The sequence below is a fragment of the Phragmites australis genome, chromosome 20, assembly GCF_958298935.1.
Source record: "Phragmites australis chromosome 20, lpPhrAust1.1, whole genome shotgun sequence".
NCBI classification, from domain to species: domain Eukaryota; kingdom Viridiplantae; phylum Streptophyta; class Magnoliopsida; order Poales; family Poaceae; genus Phragmites; species Phragmites australis.
Genome location: NC_084940.1, coordinates 23,873,812 through 23,890,211, shown reverse-complemented (window position 1 = coordinate 23,890,211; position 16,400 = coordinate 23,873,812). Strand labels below are relative to the sequence as shown.

The 16,400-nt window shown below is 51.3% G+C and overlaps 1 protein-coding gene across 1 annotated transcript; it reads right to left on the bottom strand.

The window, feature by feature from the left end:
* Nucleotides 1-13,706: 13,706 nt before the first annotated feature.
* On the bottom strand, nucleotides 13,707-15,360 carry LOC133901838 (transcription factor MYB44-like). Its single transcript, XM_062343352.1, has one exon. The coding sequence runs from the start codon at nucleotides 15,188-15,190 to the stop codon at nucleotides 14,159-14,161; it is 1,032 nt and encodes a 343-aa protein (XP_062199336.1). The 5' UTR covers nucleotides 15,191-15,360; the 3' UTR covers nucleotides 13,707-14,158.
* Nucleotides 15,361-16,400: the final 1,040 nt, after the last annotated feature.

Genomic DNA, 16,400 nt, shown 5'->3' with positions numbered 1-16,400 from the left:
ACTGCCTAGGTTTCCTGGAAGGTATTGTGTAGCCTCGATAGTGTGTAGATGCTGGTTATCAAGGGACTTCCTTGGTAATATAGTTGTGGCGCCCTCGGGGTATTTCTCTAGAGGCGTGACAAGCCCACGCACCAGTAAGCATCGCTTGCCTAAACCCAAGGTCACCTAAAAAGGTTTCCCGGAGGGTAGGCTTTGCCCTGGTAGGAAGTGGAGCCCACACACCGCTGGCGTAGCATGCCTAGGTCACCTGGGGGGGCAAGGCTACCTAAGTTTCCTAGAAGGTATTATGTAGCCTCGATAGTGTGTGGATGCCGCATATCAGGGGACTGCCCTAATGTGAGGATGCGGTGCTCTGAGGAATGCTGTCGCAAAGAATCCTCTCTGCATGAAATGCTTATATACCACGGGCGCCGCTTATGCCTAGGTCACCGGCAAGGCAGATTATGCCCAGGATGCCCTGGAAGGCATGGCATAGCTTCGGTCATATAAATGCCACATGCCAGGGCACATCCTTAGTGGACAGTGTTTCGGTGCACCCCGGGCGTTTCCTTGGGAGCACGACAAGCCTACACACCACGGGCGTAGCATGCCTAGGTCACCTGGAAGGCAAGACTGCCTAGGTTTCTTGGAAGGTATTGCGTAGCTCCGATAGTGTGTAGGACCTTCGGCATTAATACATGCCAAGGAGTTTTACCAAAACCTCCAAAAAAATGGAGAGTCTTACCAAAACCTCCGACAAAAACGGAGAGCTTTACCAAACCTTCGGCAAAAACAGAGAGTCTTACCAAACCTCCAGCAAAAATGGAGAGCCTTACCAAAACCTCTGGCTAAAATGGAGAGTCTTACCAAAACCTCTGGCAAAAACGAAGAGCCTTACCAAACCTCCGGCAAAAACGGAGAACTCTACCAAAACCTCCGGTAAAAATGGAGAACTTTACCAAAACCTCTGGTAAAAATGGAGAGCTTTGCCAAACCTTCGGTAAAAAAGGAGAACTTTACCAAAACCTCTGGTAAAAACGGAGAGCTTTGCCAAACCTCCGGTAAAAAAAACCTTCGGTACAAACAGAGACCTTTACCAAAACCTCCATTAAAAACGTAGAACCTTACCAAACCTCCTGTAAAAACAGAGATCTTTACCAAAACCTCCGGTAAAAACGTAGAACCTTACCAAACCTCCGGTAAAAACAGTGAACTCTACCAAAAACCTCCGGTAAAAATGGAAAACTTCACCAATCCTTCGGTAAAAACGGAGAGCTTTTCTAAACCTCCGCACAACGGAGAGCCTTACAAAATCTCCGCATCATGGAGAGACTTCCGAAAACCCCCGCGATGGAGATGTTTCTTCGAAAACTCCACTGGGCAAAAAGATTCTGAAAAGACCTAGCGGAAAAGGTACCCTGGCATCTTGAAGGCTAATACCTCCGTGCTGAAGGGATGCGAAACCCACTGGTCCCCAAAGAGCACCACACACAGATCAAAGAGGTATAAAGATCCCCCTCCCTGTAGGGGAAGGTATGATCACGTGACTCAAACACTTATGGTAAAAGGTAACAACATTACCCTATCATCTCCTTTGAAAACACCTTTTACATATTTTTTTATGAGGATTATACTAACATTAAATAAAAGCCCGCGCCTCATGGCACGGGAAACATAGTGGAACCCCCGACTATCCATTGCAGAGACCGCAAAGCCGGGCAGTGGCTAAGGGCCGAGGGGGTCACCGACCACCTCATCCGCCTGGCCTTCGGATTTACCTCTGACGCGCCGTTGTCAGGCTCCGGATGGAGTACCTTCGGAGCCGAGCAGCGACTAAGGGCCGAGGGGGTCACGGACCACCTCTCCCGCCTAGCCTTTGGCTTCGCCTCCGATACGCTGTTGCCAGGCTCCGGACGGAGTACCTCCGTAGTCGGGCAGCAGCTAAGGGCCTAGGGGGTCGTGGACCACCTCTCCTGCCTAGCCTTCGGCTTCGCCTTCAACGCGCCGTTGCTAGTCTCCGGACAGAGTACCTTCAGACCTGGTAGTGGCTAAGGGCCGAGGGGGTCGCGGACCACCTCTTCCGCCTTCGGCTTCGCCTCTGACGCGCCAAGCTACAAACGGAGTACCTCCAGAGCCGGGTAGCGGCTAAGGGCCGAGGGGGTCGCGGACCACCTCTCCTGCCTAGCCTTCGGCTTCGCCTCCGATGCGCCATCGCCAGGCTCCAGATGGAGACCTCTAGAGCCGGGCAGCGGCTAAGGACCTAGGGGGTCACGGACCACCTCTCCTGCCTAGCCTTTGGCTTCGCCTCCGATGCGCCGTCGTCATGCTTCAAACGGAGTACCTCCGAAGCCGGGCAACGACTGCGGGCTGAGGGGGTTGTGGACCACCTCTCCCGCCTAGCCTTCGGCATCGCCTCCGATGCGCCGTCGCTAGTCTCAAGACAGAGTACCTTCGGAGCCGGCAGCGGCTAAGGGCCGAGGGGGTTGCGGACCACCTCTTCCGTCTTCGGCTTCGCCTCTGATGCGCCAGGCTACAAACGGCGTACCTCCAGAGCCGGGCAGCGGCTAAGGGCCGAGGGGGTTGCGGACAACCTCTCCCGCCTAGCCTTCGACTTCACCTCCGACGTGCCATCACCAGGCTGCAGACGGAGTACCTCTAGAGCCGGGCAGCAGCTAAGGGCCGAGGGGGTCGCGGACCACCTCTCCTGCCTAGCCTTCGGCTTTACCTCTGACGCGCCGTCACCAGGCTCCGGACGGAGTACCTCTGGAGTCAGGCAGCGGCTAAAGGTCAAGGGGGTCGTGAACCACCTCTCCCGCCTAGCCTTCAGCTTCTCCTCCAACACGCCATCGCCAGGCTCTAGACGGAGTACCTCTGGAGTCGGGAAGCGGCTAAGGGCCGAGGGGTCGCGGACCACCTCTCTCGCCTAGCCTTCGGCTTCGACTTCGATGCGCCATCACCAGGCTCCGGATGGAGTACCTCCAGAATCGGGCAGCGGCTAAGGGCCGAGGGGGTCGCAGACCACCTCTCCCACCTCTTCGGCCTTCGGCTTCACCTCCGACGTGCCGTTGCCAAGCTCCGAACGGAGTACCTCCGGAAACAGCCAGCGGCTAAGAGCCAAGGATGGTCGCGGACCACCTCTCTTGCCTAGCCTTCGGCTGCACCACCAACACAGCATCGCCTTCAACCCAGGCAGTTGCTAAGGAACCCGAAGGGTCAAGGACCACCTCCAGAGTTCATCTCCAAAGGTTCCAGAGGGACTTCACTGAGTCGGAAATCTGGAACAAATTAGGAAGGAGTACGCAGTAACCAGGGAAAACGAGGTCGCCAGTACTCCACCTAGTTCTCCTTAGTTACCCTACGTATCCACTGGTCATTAGAAAAACTAGTTGTCACCATTGAAAGGGACGAAGAAGTACGGTTTGGTGGCACGAAGGCACGCACGCGGCCACCCGTTCAAACGGTCCTCTTGCATTACGATATGAAAGGAGACATGACCGTTCCCGAAGATCCACGTTATATTATTAAACAACCAGTACGTACAGGGGATACAAACTAAAACAACCGTACAAGAAATTGCCACGAAGAAGATGGATCCCTACGGAGCCAAACAAGGCGAGAAAGAGTACAAGGTGACTAAGTCCAGCCGTGACATGGATATATCACGGTGTCACCAAGTACGTCATCCCGGTGTCCGCCTTCACCTCCTATGGGTCCCAACATGGGCCACGCATGAGACGGCGTATGCGCCTCATCTGTGTCCTGCTGTTGCGGAAGCCAATATAGTTGCTGGCTCACGAGCTGTCGGAGGACGCTGAGGAGTCCGAGGAGGTCACTGGTGAGGCCCTCTCCCACGCCTTCCCGGCCTCTTCCTGCTTCGCCGTCGGGCCCACAGACGTTGGCTCACTCTCCCTTAGCAGGAGATCCCAGTCGATCTCCTCGTCGTCATCGGAGATATCGATGATCTTGACAGACATGCCCTCCCCGGCCAAAGGGTCGGGCCAGAGCAGTGGACAACCGCCTCTATCGGTGTATCAGGAACCGGGGATCCCTGAGTCCCGAGGCCAGGCCAGCCGTCCGCCACGTGTCACCATCCCGCGAGGTCCCTTCTGCGGGATGAGGAAAATCTAAGTTCCGGGAGAAGGTGCTCGGGGCCACAGCCTCTGGTCCCCGAGCACCCCAGTTCCCCGATGACCCGCAGAATCTAAGTCCGGGAGAAGGTGCTCGGGGCCACAGCCTCTGGCCCCCGAGCACCCCAGTTCCCCGATGACCCGCAGAGTCCAAGTACCGGGAAGAAAGTGCTCGGGGAGGTGCCCGGTCGCCCCCAAGCACCCTAGTCCCCCGATGATCAGAAGAGCTACATTCCGGGAGAGAGCGCGAGGGGGGTTGCGTGCGGCAGACCCCGAGTGCCCGGTTCCCTGAGGGTCAGTGCAAAAGTGCTCGGGAGAGAGTGCTCGGGGTTGCACATGGCAGCCTCCGAGCACTCGGTTCCCCGAAGGTTCGTGCGAGAGTGCTCAGGAGAGAGTGCTCGGGGAGGTGAACAATACCCCCGAGCACTCGGTGCCCCGACGACCCAGAAGGGCTCCTGAGGGGCCCGCCGATGAGGTGTCACCCAGTCAGAGGTCCGAGGCCGCATTTAATGGGCGTGCGCGGCCTGACATCCCCAATTGCTCCCGCCGCAGTGTCAGTCCCTGCCATGCTTTGGCAGAGAGGCGTGGGGCCATTAATTGCACGGGTCCCGTCCCGTATCATCCGGTGTATCTCGGGATAACGTTGCCAGGATCAAGGCGTTCCGTCTGCCGCCCTGCCGTGGCAGAGGAATAAGACAGGGCGGGCACACCGGGTGCCTCTGTGGCTGCTCGGTGGGCCCTCTCAACGACGCCCGTCGCCAGGGCATCCACAGTAACGAGTGACCGGACGCGCGCCGCATTTTTCCACCGCCCCTGTCACTTCGCCCAGAGGAAATGATGACGCCTTTCTTAGTCGTGGTGTCTTGGAACTTGTGCCCCTTCCTTCTCGTTTGGGGTATTTCACGGCCGGCGAGTGCATAAAAGGATGGGCATACAAAGAGAAGGGAGGGCGAGAGAAACATCAGAACATCGGAGGATAGAACAATCGAAAAAGAGACAAGCCCAAGCAGTCGACCGTGCCACACTCAGACAAAAACGTCGCAAGCAAGCCTGAGCAGAGCTAGAACAAGGAGCCTCAAGCTCTTAGTTAGACAATATATTCTTGTAACCAGACATATCCCTGAGGGATCCCCCTCAGGGTAAGATATTGCATCCATACAGGAGTAGGGTATTACGCCCCCGTGCGGCCCGAACCTGTCTAAACTCTGGTGCATTTACTTCCCTTTGCACTAGGTCGATCATCCCCCACCACCGGCCATTGCATTTACTTCCACCTCCATTTATTTCTCCGATGAACTTATTCAGAATCATCCCCCCAGCTGAATCTTTAAAAAGGGGTCTCTCGGGATCTCTGCGACAGGAGTTAATCCTCCGACAGCCTCCCCTGCAAAGGTGGAAGCTTTTTTGCCTTCGACGCCTCTACCGACGACCAAAACAGCCCGGATCCCGATGGAGCCATCAAGATCATCGATGTCTCCGAGGAGGATGAGGAGGAAGACGATGCCATACTCAATTCAAGGTTAACTACTTGGTCATGGGCTGTGGAGACACCAACCGGGTAACCCCGGCTTTATACCCAAGCCACGCAGCCACGTAGGTCCGAAAGATGAAGCGAGACGAACATCGCCGTGTCCTCCCATTAAACACCTAGGGGAGCGGGCCGTGGCCATATCCGGTTTCCCTCTAGCATGTGGTAGCACTCCACGATGAAATGCCTCATTTTCTCATGCAGACGTCCTGTTACGTTGATAACCCAAACCCCATTCGATGCATGACAGGATCGAGGGCACAAGACCCTAGCGACCCCTCGCATTATCTAGTCAGAATGCAGTAGTGGCACGTCTTGTCCCGCTAGGCAAACATGTGGGATTCTCCAAACCCACACGAAACCTCTACTCTGGCAACTCCGAAGGACAGAGAAACGCAAGTCGGCATCCTTGATACGATACCAGGCTGGGGTTGATTTTACCTCTACATCCTCTCCCCCTTCCAAAACATCGAGGCCCAAGAATGAGGGGGTAATATTGGGGGGAAATTAACCAGCCTGAGGATAACGGTCGAAGATCACCATCCAGGTCCCTCCGGAGCCTTGATGTCTGAACCCTATGTTAAAAGCTCTATCTCAGATATCATCAGATCCTTTCACTGTACCCCTTCGCACCTACGAAGCCCTCCCTTGGCTCCGCCGGTTCGACCTCCCGAAGCCTTCCAAAACACGACCTCCCGAAACCTCGGTCCTCCGAAGCTTCGGCCTCCCAAAGCCCCGGCCCTCCGGGGTCCCACTTCCCAAAGCCTTCACCTCCCTGTTCTATGCCTCCCGAGGCCCCTGCCTCGGGATGATCAGGCCGCCTTCCCGAAGGCAGCAGGGTGAGTCAGCATTCCTTAGGAAGATCTACCGAGAGGGGAGCGCCGGTAGTGCTTTGCCTGCAAGGAATTGACCGGTATTAAAGGCCTAGGCTGAATAGATGCCACTCTGACACCTTGGCGTGGTGAAGGCTATCCTGACACCCCTGACTGTGCGGCACCAGGCCGCAATTGGTGACTGTCTCGCCCCCTTTAGGGGGCAGGCACCACGATAATTACCACGGTGAATAATTATCTCCCGATAGGATAGAAGGTAGTTATCCGGGATAAGCCTTAAAAATTTGGCCGGATCCTGGATATTTGTATATTATGATAACCTGTACGCCAAGCTACACATGGCCCTATAAATAGGAGGCCATCGTCCTCTGGGCAAGGGACGGATACAGAACACGCATCATAGCGAATGCCATGATACTCCTCCCAGAATGATACATTTTTCTATCATCAATATATTCGTGGTGTTCCTTCCTCTCAAACTTCATCTCCAAGCTTGAGTCTCTTCCTTAGAAGAAACTCTCGCTGTACTTGCTAGGGAAAGACGAGGTCTTGCCCCAACACCAGGTGGGCGTTGGCGTTGGCATGGAGCTGCGGAAGCTCCAAAAGTAGTAGCGGAGCACCTCCTTGAGCAGTGGGGCCGACAAAAAGCCTAGGCCTGCTTTGAAGAAAGCCTCGAACACCACGACTTTGTGGGCTAGAGGCTTCAGGACCTCCTCATCCAGCAGAGGTCGAACGACAGCTCTGGAGGGAATCTTCCCCTCCCTGACAATCTGGTTGAGCTCCTCATCATCGATGGCGGACACCCCCAACACGGTGGTCTACTAGGGATTACTCCTACTAGCACGGTGGAGCTCCACCCCGGCTGGTGGCCCCATCAACAACGGGTGCCCCGGCGCACCTTGAGGGCCCCCCACCACGGCCTGAGTTCCTACTCCACCCGAGGCACTCCAGCGAGCCATACGGAGCACGGGAAGACGGCAAAAGGTGCTAGACAGTGGAAAAGAAAGAAGAGCAACAATTTACATACACATACACAAAGCAAGGACAGATGGAGGCCCAGGGCAGACGAAAACACAACGCGAGTGAAAAGGCTGCTTAGGGAAATCCCTCCCTTTATAAACCTTAGGGAGAGATTACTCTCTCACCTAAAAAAACGAGCGTATACCCTGTTCCTTAGCCTGACAAGCCGCGATCATAGGGAAGCGAAACCACCCCCTGTGACCCTCTAACCATACGATGCCACGCGTCCCACATCCACCTGACAAGGCGTAGTCACGCCCTTCTCACAGGGCGCATTCAATGCCCCTCGTCACCAGTGTCATCGGACGAACTAGTTAGATCAAGTGGGTCAACTCTTCCTAGGCAAGCAAAGCTATATTAGGGATCAAGAGTCATCAACAACAAGCCAGGGACCGCCGGAGGCCCTGCTCCGAAGAATCGCAGGCCCGACCGCTCCGCTGGTGGCACTCGCGAGGGGCTACTATTGGGGGTCATTGTTAAGGACCCTCGATGGCCCCATGGCTTCGCTGGCCCATGTCCATGGGCCCGCGCCTCCCGAAGGCTAGTTTCTGACTTCCAAGCTTTGGAGTAACTACCTCCTAGAGCCATGCCTCCTGAAGCCTCTATCTCCCAGAGCCATGCCTCCTGAAGCCTCCCTCTCTCGGAGCCATGCCTTCCCCCGGAGCCCCTATCTCTGGGGCTCGAGCAGGCTTCCCAAAGGCTATAGGGTAGGCCATTAGGTCCCAAGAAAGATCTATCTGGAGAGGAACGTCGGTCATCCTTTGCCTGCAAGGAAGTGTCCAACATTAATTAACTAGGCTAGTGGGCGCCCTCCTGACACCCCAGTTCAATGGCGGTTGTCTTGACACCCCTGAGATCACAACGCGGAGTCGCAATTGTCGACCGGCTTGCCCCTCTGGGTATAGGCACCACAACAATTAGCATGGTAGATATCTATCTCCTATGTAGGGTAAAAAGTAGCTATTCAAGATAAGGCCATGTAACTTGGCCTTATCCTGGATATTTTGCACATATCTGTAACTTGCACGCTAAGCTACGCTGAACCCTATAAATAAGGGGCCCTTGTTGTCTAAGCAGGGAGACACGCTCAACACAGCACGGAGGAGCATAATCACAGAGTTTTTCCTGTGATACTCCCACTTAGCCCAGTCTATATCTTTATAATCAATACATTCGTGGTATTCCTTACTACTCTCAAACTTAGTCTCCAAGCTTGAGTCTCCTCCTTAGAAGAAACTCTCGCCGTACTTGCTAGGGCAAAACAAACTTTTGCTCCAACACCCTCCGAGACCATCTCAATTTCAAGCATCTTGAAATCATCACAAAGGGTGGAATTTTCAGGAGAGACCATAAGACAATTGCATCAAGCTTTTCGACTTAGTGCATTGGCGACCATATTCACCTTACCGAGATGATAGTGCACTTCCAACTCATAATCCTTGATCAACCCAAGCCATATTCATTGTCTCATATTTAGATAGGCTTGAGTGAATATGTATTTGAGACTTTTGTTAGCTTCACACAAATCTGGGCGTCGGGTAGACCATTAATGGTGATGGTCCGCTGAGTGAAGTATTTCAGTAAAAGGCCATTGCTCCCGTTGCGATAAAGGCATCCCTCTACCAATAAAATGCCAGCTGTCACACCCGGTTTTACAAAGAGACAAAACCAGATGTAAACCACATGTATGCCAGGATCAAGTTTCATATGCAGCGACTTCATCAGTGTATCACACGCAGTGTCATTATTACAACGTTTAACTAGAATAAATAAAGAAACCACAAATCCTTAAACAAAAGCACACAACTAAACTCCGCGAAACTCTAACTTCCACAGGCAATTGACCAGGGAAAACGCCAGCCTAGCAGTCTTCATCTTCATCAACAAACAAATCTGGACCCCCTTCAATGTCTGAGCAGCGCTTGGAGGATATTTGGGTAAAAACAATAAGTGTGAGTACAACTAGTACTCCGCAAGTGTGGGAAGATAAAATGCCATGCAAGCTTAAACAAGGAACAAGCTGTAACAGTTGAAGTTTTGCGTAAAAGCCAACTATACTAATGAAGTATTATGAAAAAAATTCTACTTATCTAGGTGATTCATTAGCAGACCTCCAACTCCTAGAACCATCTCCACATATTTCCCATCCACCTGAATCCCACATCAGGCTCCCAACAGACCAAAACAATCCAAACCCATTCGGCTAATCATGTGAGGATCCAAGTCTGTCATAACCGTGAGCACGGCTGATATATCAGATTTTACACTCTCCAGAGGTTGTCCAGCTTTCCCCACAAGTCGTGATTTTCCTTGTTGCCATGTCCGCGAAACACTTAACACACTCCAATGGTGTGTTGCCCGGAAAGTCACTACAAAGCCGTTACAAAGTTTCATCCAGTATGTGCATGCCCGCTAGGTTTCACCGCCGTCAAAGTGGTATTCACACCACCCAGAAGCCCCCTTTTGCGCCTTGTAGCTCCGGAAAGTTTTCACCCTTCCCTTCCACTACACATCTCATACCACTAACCAAATGGTTCTGGTCTTTGCCGTCCTCACACATCCACTCTTCTGTTTGGCATGCACAAAAACTGGAATCCACTAATTAATAGGCTAGGCCTGTCCCATACCAGGTCTCGTGGTTGGTACGATATATCTTGGGTTGTCGCTCCATGAACCGGTCCTTACTTAGGTTACTTGAGCAAACACTAAACCAACATCATAAAATAGATAAAATATGACTGGATAAGGTGTGCTGACGTGCCACTGCCACGTGGGCTAAATCGATGAGGAGGCCGGCTTATGCAAGCGATGATGTGGCCTAACTTGCTAACTAGGATTAAGTGGCCACGTGGCAGCATGCGATTGGACGCCGAAAGGGTATGCGAAGCTTTTAATCATGGCCATCCAAAACAGATCTAACGGTTGTTGGCGGGGGGGGGGGGGGGCTTAGTTGACCGACTCCAAAGACGAAAGCGGCGGCGAACATCTCGGCGCGGCGACGTTGTCACCGGAGAGATGGTGAACCTCGTCACCAGGCACGGGGGTCAACGACGAGCGGTGGCAGAGGGTGAAGTGGACAAGGGAAATCCATTTTAGTGCTTACCTCGAGCGGCGGGGCACCGAAAGGCAGTCGGCGGCGAGGTAGACGGCGGCGATCTCGGGTGAGCTACGGGGAGGGAGCTCCGATGGCCAAAACTCATCAGTGAAAACACCAGCGGGCGTGGTAGGCGATGGAGATGCTCTGGCGCGGCTCAGCTACGGCAATCGGGCGACGGATTTCACCGGGGTGGAATTGAGCCGAGCAGCTATGGCGACGGCGGAAAAGCTCGAGACGGCACGGATTTTAGATGGGAAACCGAGGGTGCTCGGGTGCTTATATAGGCAGGCACGCGGCTGCGGATAACCTTGAGTTGGTTGGGATTTGGATCGGGGGAGGAGGGGAAGGCGTGCGGCGCATGGAGATATTCGAGTCCGGTTTAGTTGCGTTCGGGGTGGCTACGGGAGGAAGAAGGAGACTGGGGGGCGCTATCAAGCGGGCGGAGGCGGAAACCGGCCAGGCGCCAACAGCCGAAGAGCTGCGCTGCTGGGCTGTGGCCTTCGGCCGACCCAGGCGGGAGTTGGCTGGCGCTCGGCCTGGAAAGAAAGGATGCCGACCGGCTCAGCGCAAAAAGATGATTGATTGGGTTGCCAAGGAAAAGAAAAAGGAGAGGAAAAGAAAAGGAAAGAAAGGAAGCCCAAGGAAGAGGAAAAAAACTTTTCTTTTAGGAAAAATTTGCAACATTTTTCAAAAACTTAAATGGCACGCCTCGGGGTTTTCAAAACTTTTTTTTTTGCACAGTAAAAACCCTAATGCAGTTATTTCGGCATGAAAGCAATCAAACTATAATATAGCCTAGGTTCATTTTTCTAGCTTTTAGAAAATAATTTTTTTCTCCTAAGATTTTGAGGCAAAGAATAACACCCTATTCTAAGAAAAAGGATATTTATTACTATTTCTAAAAAATTAAAAAACTAGGGTGTTACACCAGCATCGAGAGCATATTTGCTCAGATCCTGGATGAGCCAATCCAGGCCAAATCGGCCAGACCAAGCTATCCAAGTTCGCCTTCTCGTATGTGTGCGTTCGTCCGTGCTCTCGTAGTGTGTTCGTGATTTTTTATTTTACTCTCGATTTTATTTACAAATACAAAAGTGTTCTAAATATTCTAAACATTTTCATAAGCAAACTAGAGCTTATTAGCAACCTGTTATAATTTGTTTGATCCCAAAACATGAGCCAATATTTAATTAAAATTCTTCAAAGAACACTACTTTTGTAAATTCTATCAATTTTTAATGTCTCAAAAAAATTCTCAAAAATATGAAACAATTCACTAATATTCTTCTTATATGATGTACTAATTTATAAAAATATTTTCAACCCTAGGTTATTTGGTGAAAAAGTGAATTTTTTTTATAATGCTCTATTTATATACATTTTTATCATTTCATATGATATTCTGTTTTTAATTCAATTTAAATTAAAATAAATTCAAATATGCACAAATTCATCCGAATGCTTATGTAATGCATATAAATATGAATGGATCATCCTATCCAATCAAATCTCATCAATCAAATAGAAAATTGGCTCATCCTATCAACTTTAATCCCTGTCAACTTTAATCCCATCAACTAAATTAATTCATCATATCCATCCTAACCAAACAAAAAATTAGATCATCTCATCCAAAAAAATATATGGATGATCCTATCCCATCCAACCTCGCCCTTCAATCCAATGCACAGTTAGACAATGGCGCCGCCAAGACAACGCCCTATGCAGGGCTGTATTGGAGCGCATCCCTATTCGGTGTCAGACTGATTTCCCTCTAGGCGCAAAGTCCAGGGCTCACCAACTGTACCCAGGACCCTAGGGCCTCCGCTATGTACCCGGGACTCTAGGGCCTCCGCTACCTCCTGCTGCATGGTTTGTCATATAAATTTCACGATGAGTCTCATATCCCTCGGAAACCACAGAAAGATGTCGCCTAAACAATAATCCAACTACAGGCACAGGGCATCCATCGGTTAGTCAGTCGTGCTACCTACAAACTTGTCATCTTCCCTCTAGAGCCATCATCCATACCTACACAAACAAGTATCGAGCAAGTTTTGGTTCCAAATCAAAACCAGCTCCAACCTTGACTTTGATAGTTTGGGGTTTCCGTCTTTTCTGGGGCGGGGCTAATAATGCATGCCATGCAGATGCATATGCAATGCTTGTCTCCTACTGGCTAACCGTATCAATGTTAGGTACGAGTGCCGTTTCAAACACACGCTCTCCCTGTCTCTACAAAATTACTCACGGACGTAGGGAAAATTCAGACTACGCTAAGGGTAAGGAAAAGAATCCAGAAAACACCATCTAGGAATATTGACGTGTAGAAAATACCACTTATTAGTTAGAATTCAGTCATAGCACGTTATTTTCTTCTCTTCCTCCTTTTTCTTTTATTTTTGGCCTAAATTGACTTGTACAATAACTGTTTTGCCCTTTTCTCTAACAAAGGTTGAATTTTCACTTTAGATTAGTTTAATCAAACGGGATAGACTATACAGATGAAGTTTAAAAAAATTAGCATGACCTTTTTGCATGTGTAATGGTTGAAGCACAATAATATTTAACATGCCACAAATATGCGAAAAGGTCATGCTAAATTTTTTATAACTTCATGTGTGCATGTGTAATGGTTGAAGCACAATACTATTTAACATGCCACAAATATGCAAAGATGGAAAGCACAATACTACTCCTTTACATGTGGAGTAGTCTGAATTTTCCCACGGAAGTAAAGATGGAAAGGGGTTGAGAATGGGGGGAGTGCAGAACAGGCAGGCAGCTCATCTGTCGCTCGCTCATCCTCCACTCATCCAACTCTGCAGTGCAGTCCAACGGCTGGCCTGGCAGCCCCATCATCACCATAATTCCGTTTCGTCCTTGCCCTCTGCCCATTCTCCACTTCTCCCCCTCTCCCTCAAATATCCAACCAAACAAGTACTAGTAGTATCCAACCAACAAGGTACTACTACTACTACTCCACTACTAGGAAACAAACGCAAACAAAAATCTCCATCAACTATTGTCGTACGGTGCTGTACCAGCATACTAATCCTACGCAGCTACTGAATGAAGGAACAAAATCTGGTTTGCAAGGCAAAAACACTCAGAAATCAGAATGATCCATCAAGCGTGAGGCCTCTTCTCATTGATTCGTATTCATCTTTTTCCATCCTTTTCCCCCCTCTCTCTGCCTCTCTGTACAGAAAAAAAAAAAAGAACTTGATAACAATTTCGACGACGGATGCCTCTGGCAGCAACAAGGATCCTCGCTCCGCCTCTACCTCCACGCAGACACACAGACTCAGAAAGTTTTCTTCTTCTCGATCTGTTCTGTTGGAGAGCTTAGCTACGGACAAGGGGAAAAAAAATACAGTATCGACCAAAGAAATGGCTAGATTGTCCAAGGAAACTAAACAAAGGAATTAGGGGATCTTGATTAACAAGGGGATGGAATCATGGAAGCCCATCGATCGACCTCTTCTTCTCGTCACTTGCCGCCGCCTCTGTTTCAAGGCTGCCTGCTCCATCTTTCCGTTCTTCAATATCTGCTTGTCGACGATGATGCTTGCTACTCGATCTTGGCCATGCCCATCATCCGCTTCGTGGCGGCGTGGTGCACGGCGCCGTCGGCCGGCCCGGAGCGCGGGTCGAAACCCGACCCGGACATGTAGTTCCGGACCTCGATCCGGATCATCTCCTGCATCATCGACAGGAATTCCGAGCTGAACGGCGCCGGCTGTGGCTGTGGCGAACGGGACGAAGCGAGGTTCATGGCCGGAGGCTGCAGCTGGAACGGCAAGGTTCGTGTCGGTGGCATCTGAGAAGGAGCTGGCTGCTGCTGTACAGGCCTTGGATCGGGCTGATCCAGGCCGGGCAGGGAGAGGGACAGCGACAGGGAGGTCGCCGGAGCGGTAGGAGGAGCCTGTTGCGGCGGCGGAGACGACGGCCGCGGGGCCATGGGCGGCGGGAGCACGACCACCCCGCCGGCGCGCGGCACGGGGCGGTACACGTGCTGCTGCTGGGAGGTGACGGCAGCGGCAGCGGATGAGGGCATGACGGAGGGGAGGCTGTGGTGGCTGGAGTCGCTGAGATCGGAGCCGGATGGGCTGCCGGGGCTGAAGCAGAGCCCCGGGTGGCCGTCGCTGCTGGTCCGCTTGAGCGGCCGCTGCTGCGCCAGGTCGTCGTCATCCACGGCGGCGGCAGGATCAGCAGCGCCGGCACCGGAAACCGAGGAGGCGTAGTACTTGCGCTTGAGCGTGGAGTTCCAGTGGTTCTTGATGGCGTTGTCGGTGCGCCCCGAGAGGAGCCTCGCAATCGTGGCCCACTTGTTGCCGAAGCGTGCGTGGGCGCGGAGGATGGTCTCGTCCTCCTCGGGCGTGAAGGGGCGGTGCTCGACCTGCGGCGAGAGCTGGTTGCACCACCGGAGGCGGCACGACTTGCCGGAGCGCCCCGGGATGGAGCGGCTGATGAGGGACCAGTTGCGCGCGCCGTGGCGTGCCACGAGGCGCTGCAGGGCCTCGTCCTCCTCGGGGCTCCAGGGGCCCTTGATCCGGTCCACGTCTTTGCCGCCGCCCCGGCACGACGGAGAAGAAGACGCCATCTACTACTTAAAAAGATTTCGTTTTTCCTCTTGACGTTGCTGTGTGTGTGCTATGTGGCTGGGATGTGATGATGAGATGGAGTGAGTTCCTCTGGAAGGGAGGTGGGGAAGACGAAGAGAGGAAGGGGAGGAGGTGATGGGTCTGAACTGGACTGAGGACAGGGAGCCGAGGCGGATATATAAGCGGAGGGACGGTGGGAGTAGGGATGGCAAATGGTAGAGATTACTTGTGTGTCCGTGGGTGAGAAACCCAAGGGGTGTGGGTTTGAATTTCAACATTTATTCACATGTATAGGTATGGGTTTAATTATAAATTTGATAAGCAAAAGGTTACGGATAAGAAAAATACATGTAATCCATAAACTCATAAACCCACTGTAACCATCTTACATGTAAGCTCAAATCATCACTAGATATATAGATCCGTTCTAATTACTCATAAGCCTCCAATTACTCACAAACCCGCTCTAATTATCCTAGCAGGTGGGTATACGATTGTACTCGCGGGTATCGCTCCAATTATCCTAACAGGCGGGTATACTGTTGTACCTACGGGTATACAATTGGTACTTAGTGTTTTATTTATGCTGAATGTGAGGGATCATCCAAACAATATTCTAATTAATCATTAAGTTGATCATTTATTTAATCACAACTTCAACGATTAACCAGAATACTATCCCGGTAGTCCCGGCATGTGTTTTGTGCCTAAGATCGGAACACATGCCTTTCCAACATAAGCAATCACAACCAAATTAAATTATATTATAAGTTCTTAAGCATTTACAAGTTTAACAATTTACAGCAAAAGAGAATTAGGAGGATACTAAAACTGATCAACTCCTAACCAAAAGAGAAACTACGCAGCGAAAACAAAAGCTATAGACCTCAAAAGGTAGGTGAAGCCATATGCCATTGAGTTTCATCCCAAAAGCACGACCTCCGAGTAGTTGCCTACTTATGCCCGCTACCACCCTATGTAGGCGTGACGTAGCCAAAGACCAACCCCCCTCACTGGTAGCATCTGAAATAGCAGCGTGAGTATGAAGGTACTCACAAAACTTAATCTATGTAGAGCACATATAAATAGCTCAATTTTAAGGATTATGCATTTAGATATTAGTAAGAAAATGCTACATGGTTAAGTAAATTTTATATGCGAAAACAAACTTGACATATACATGTGTGAGCATCTATACTTGACCAAAGT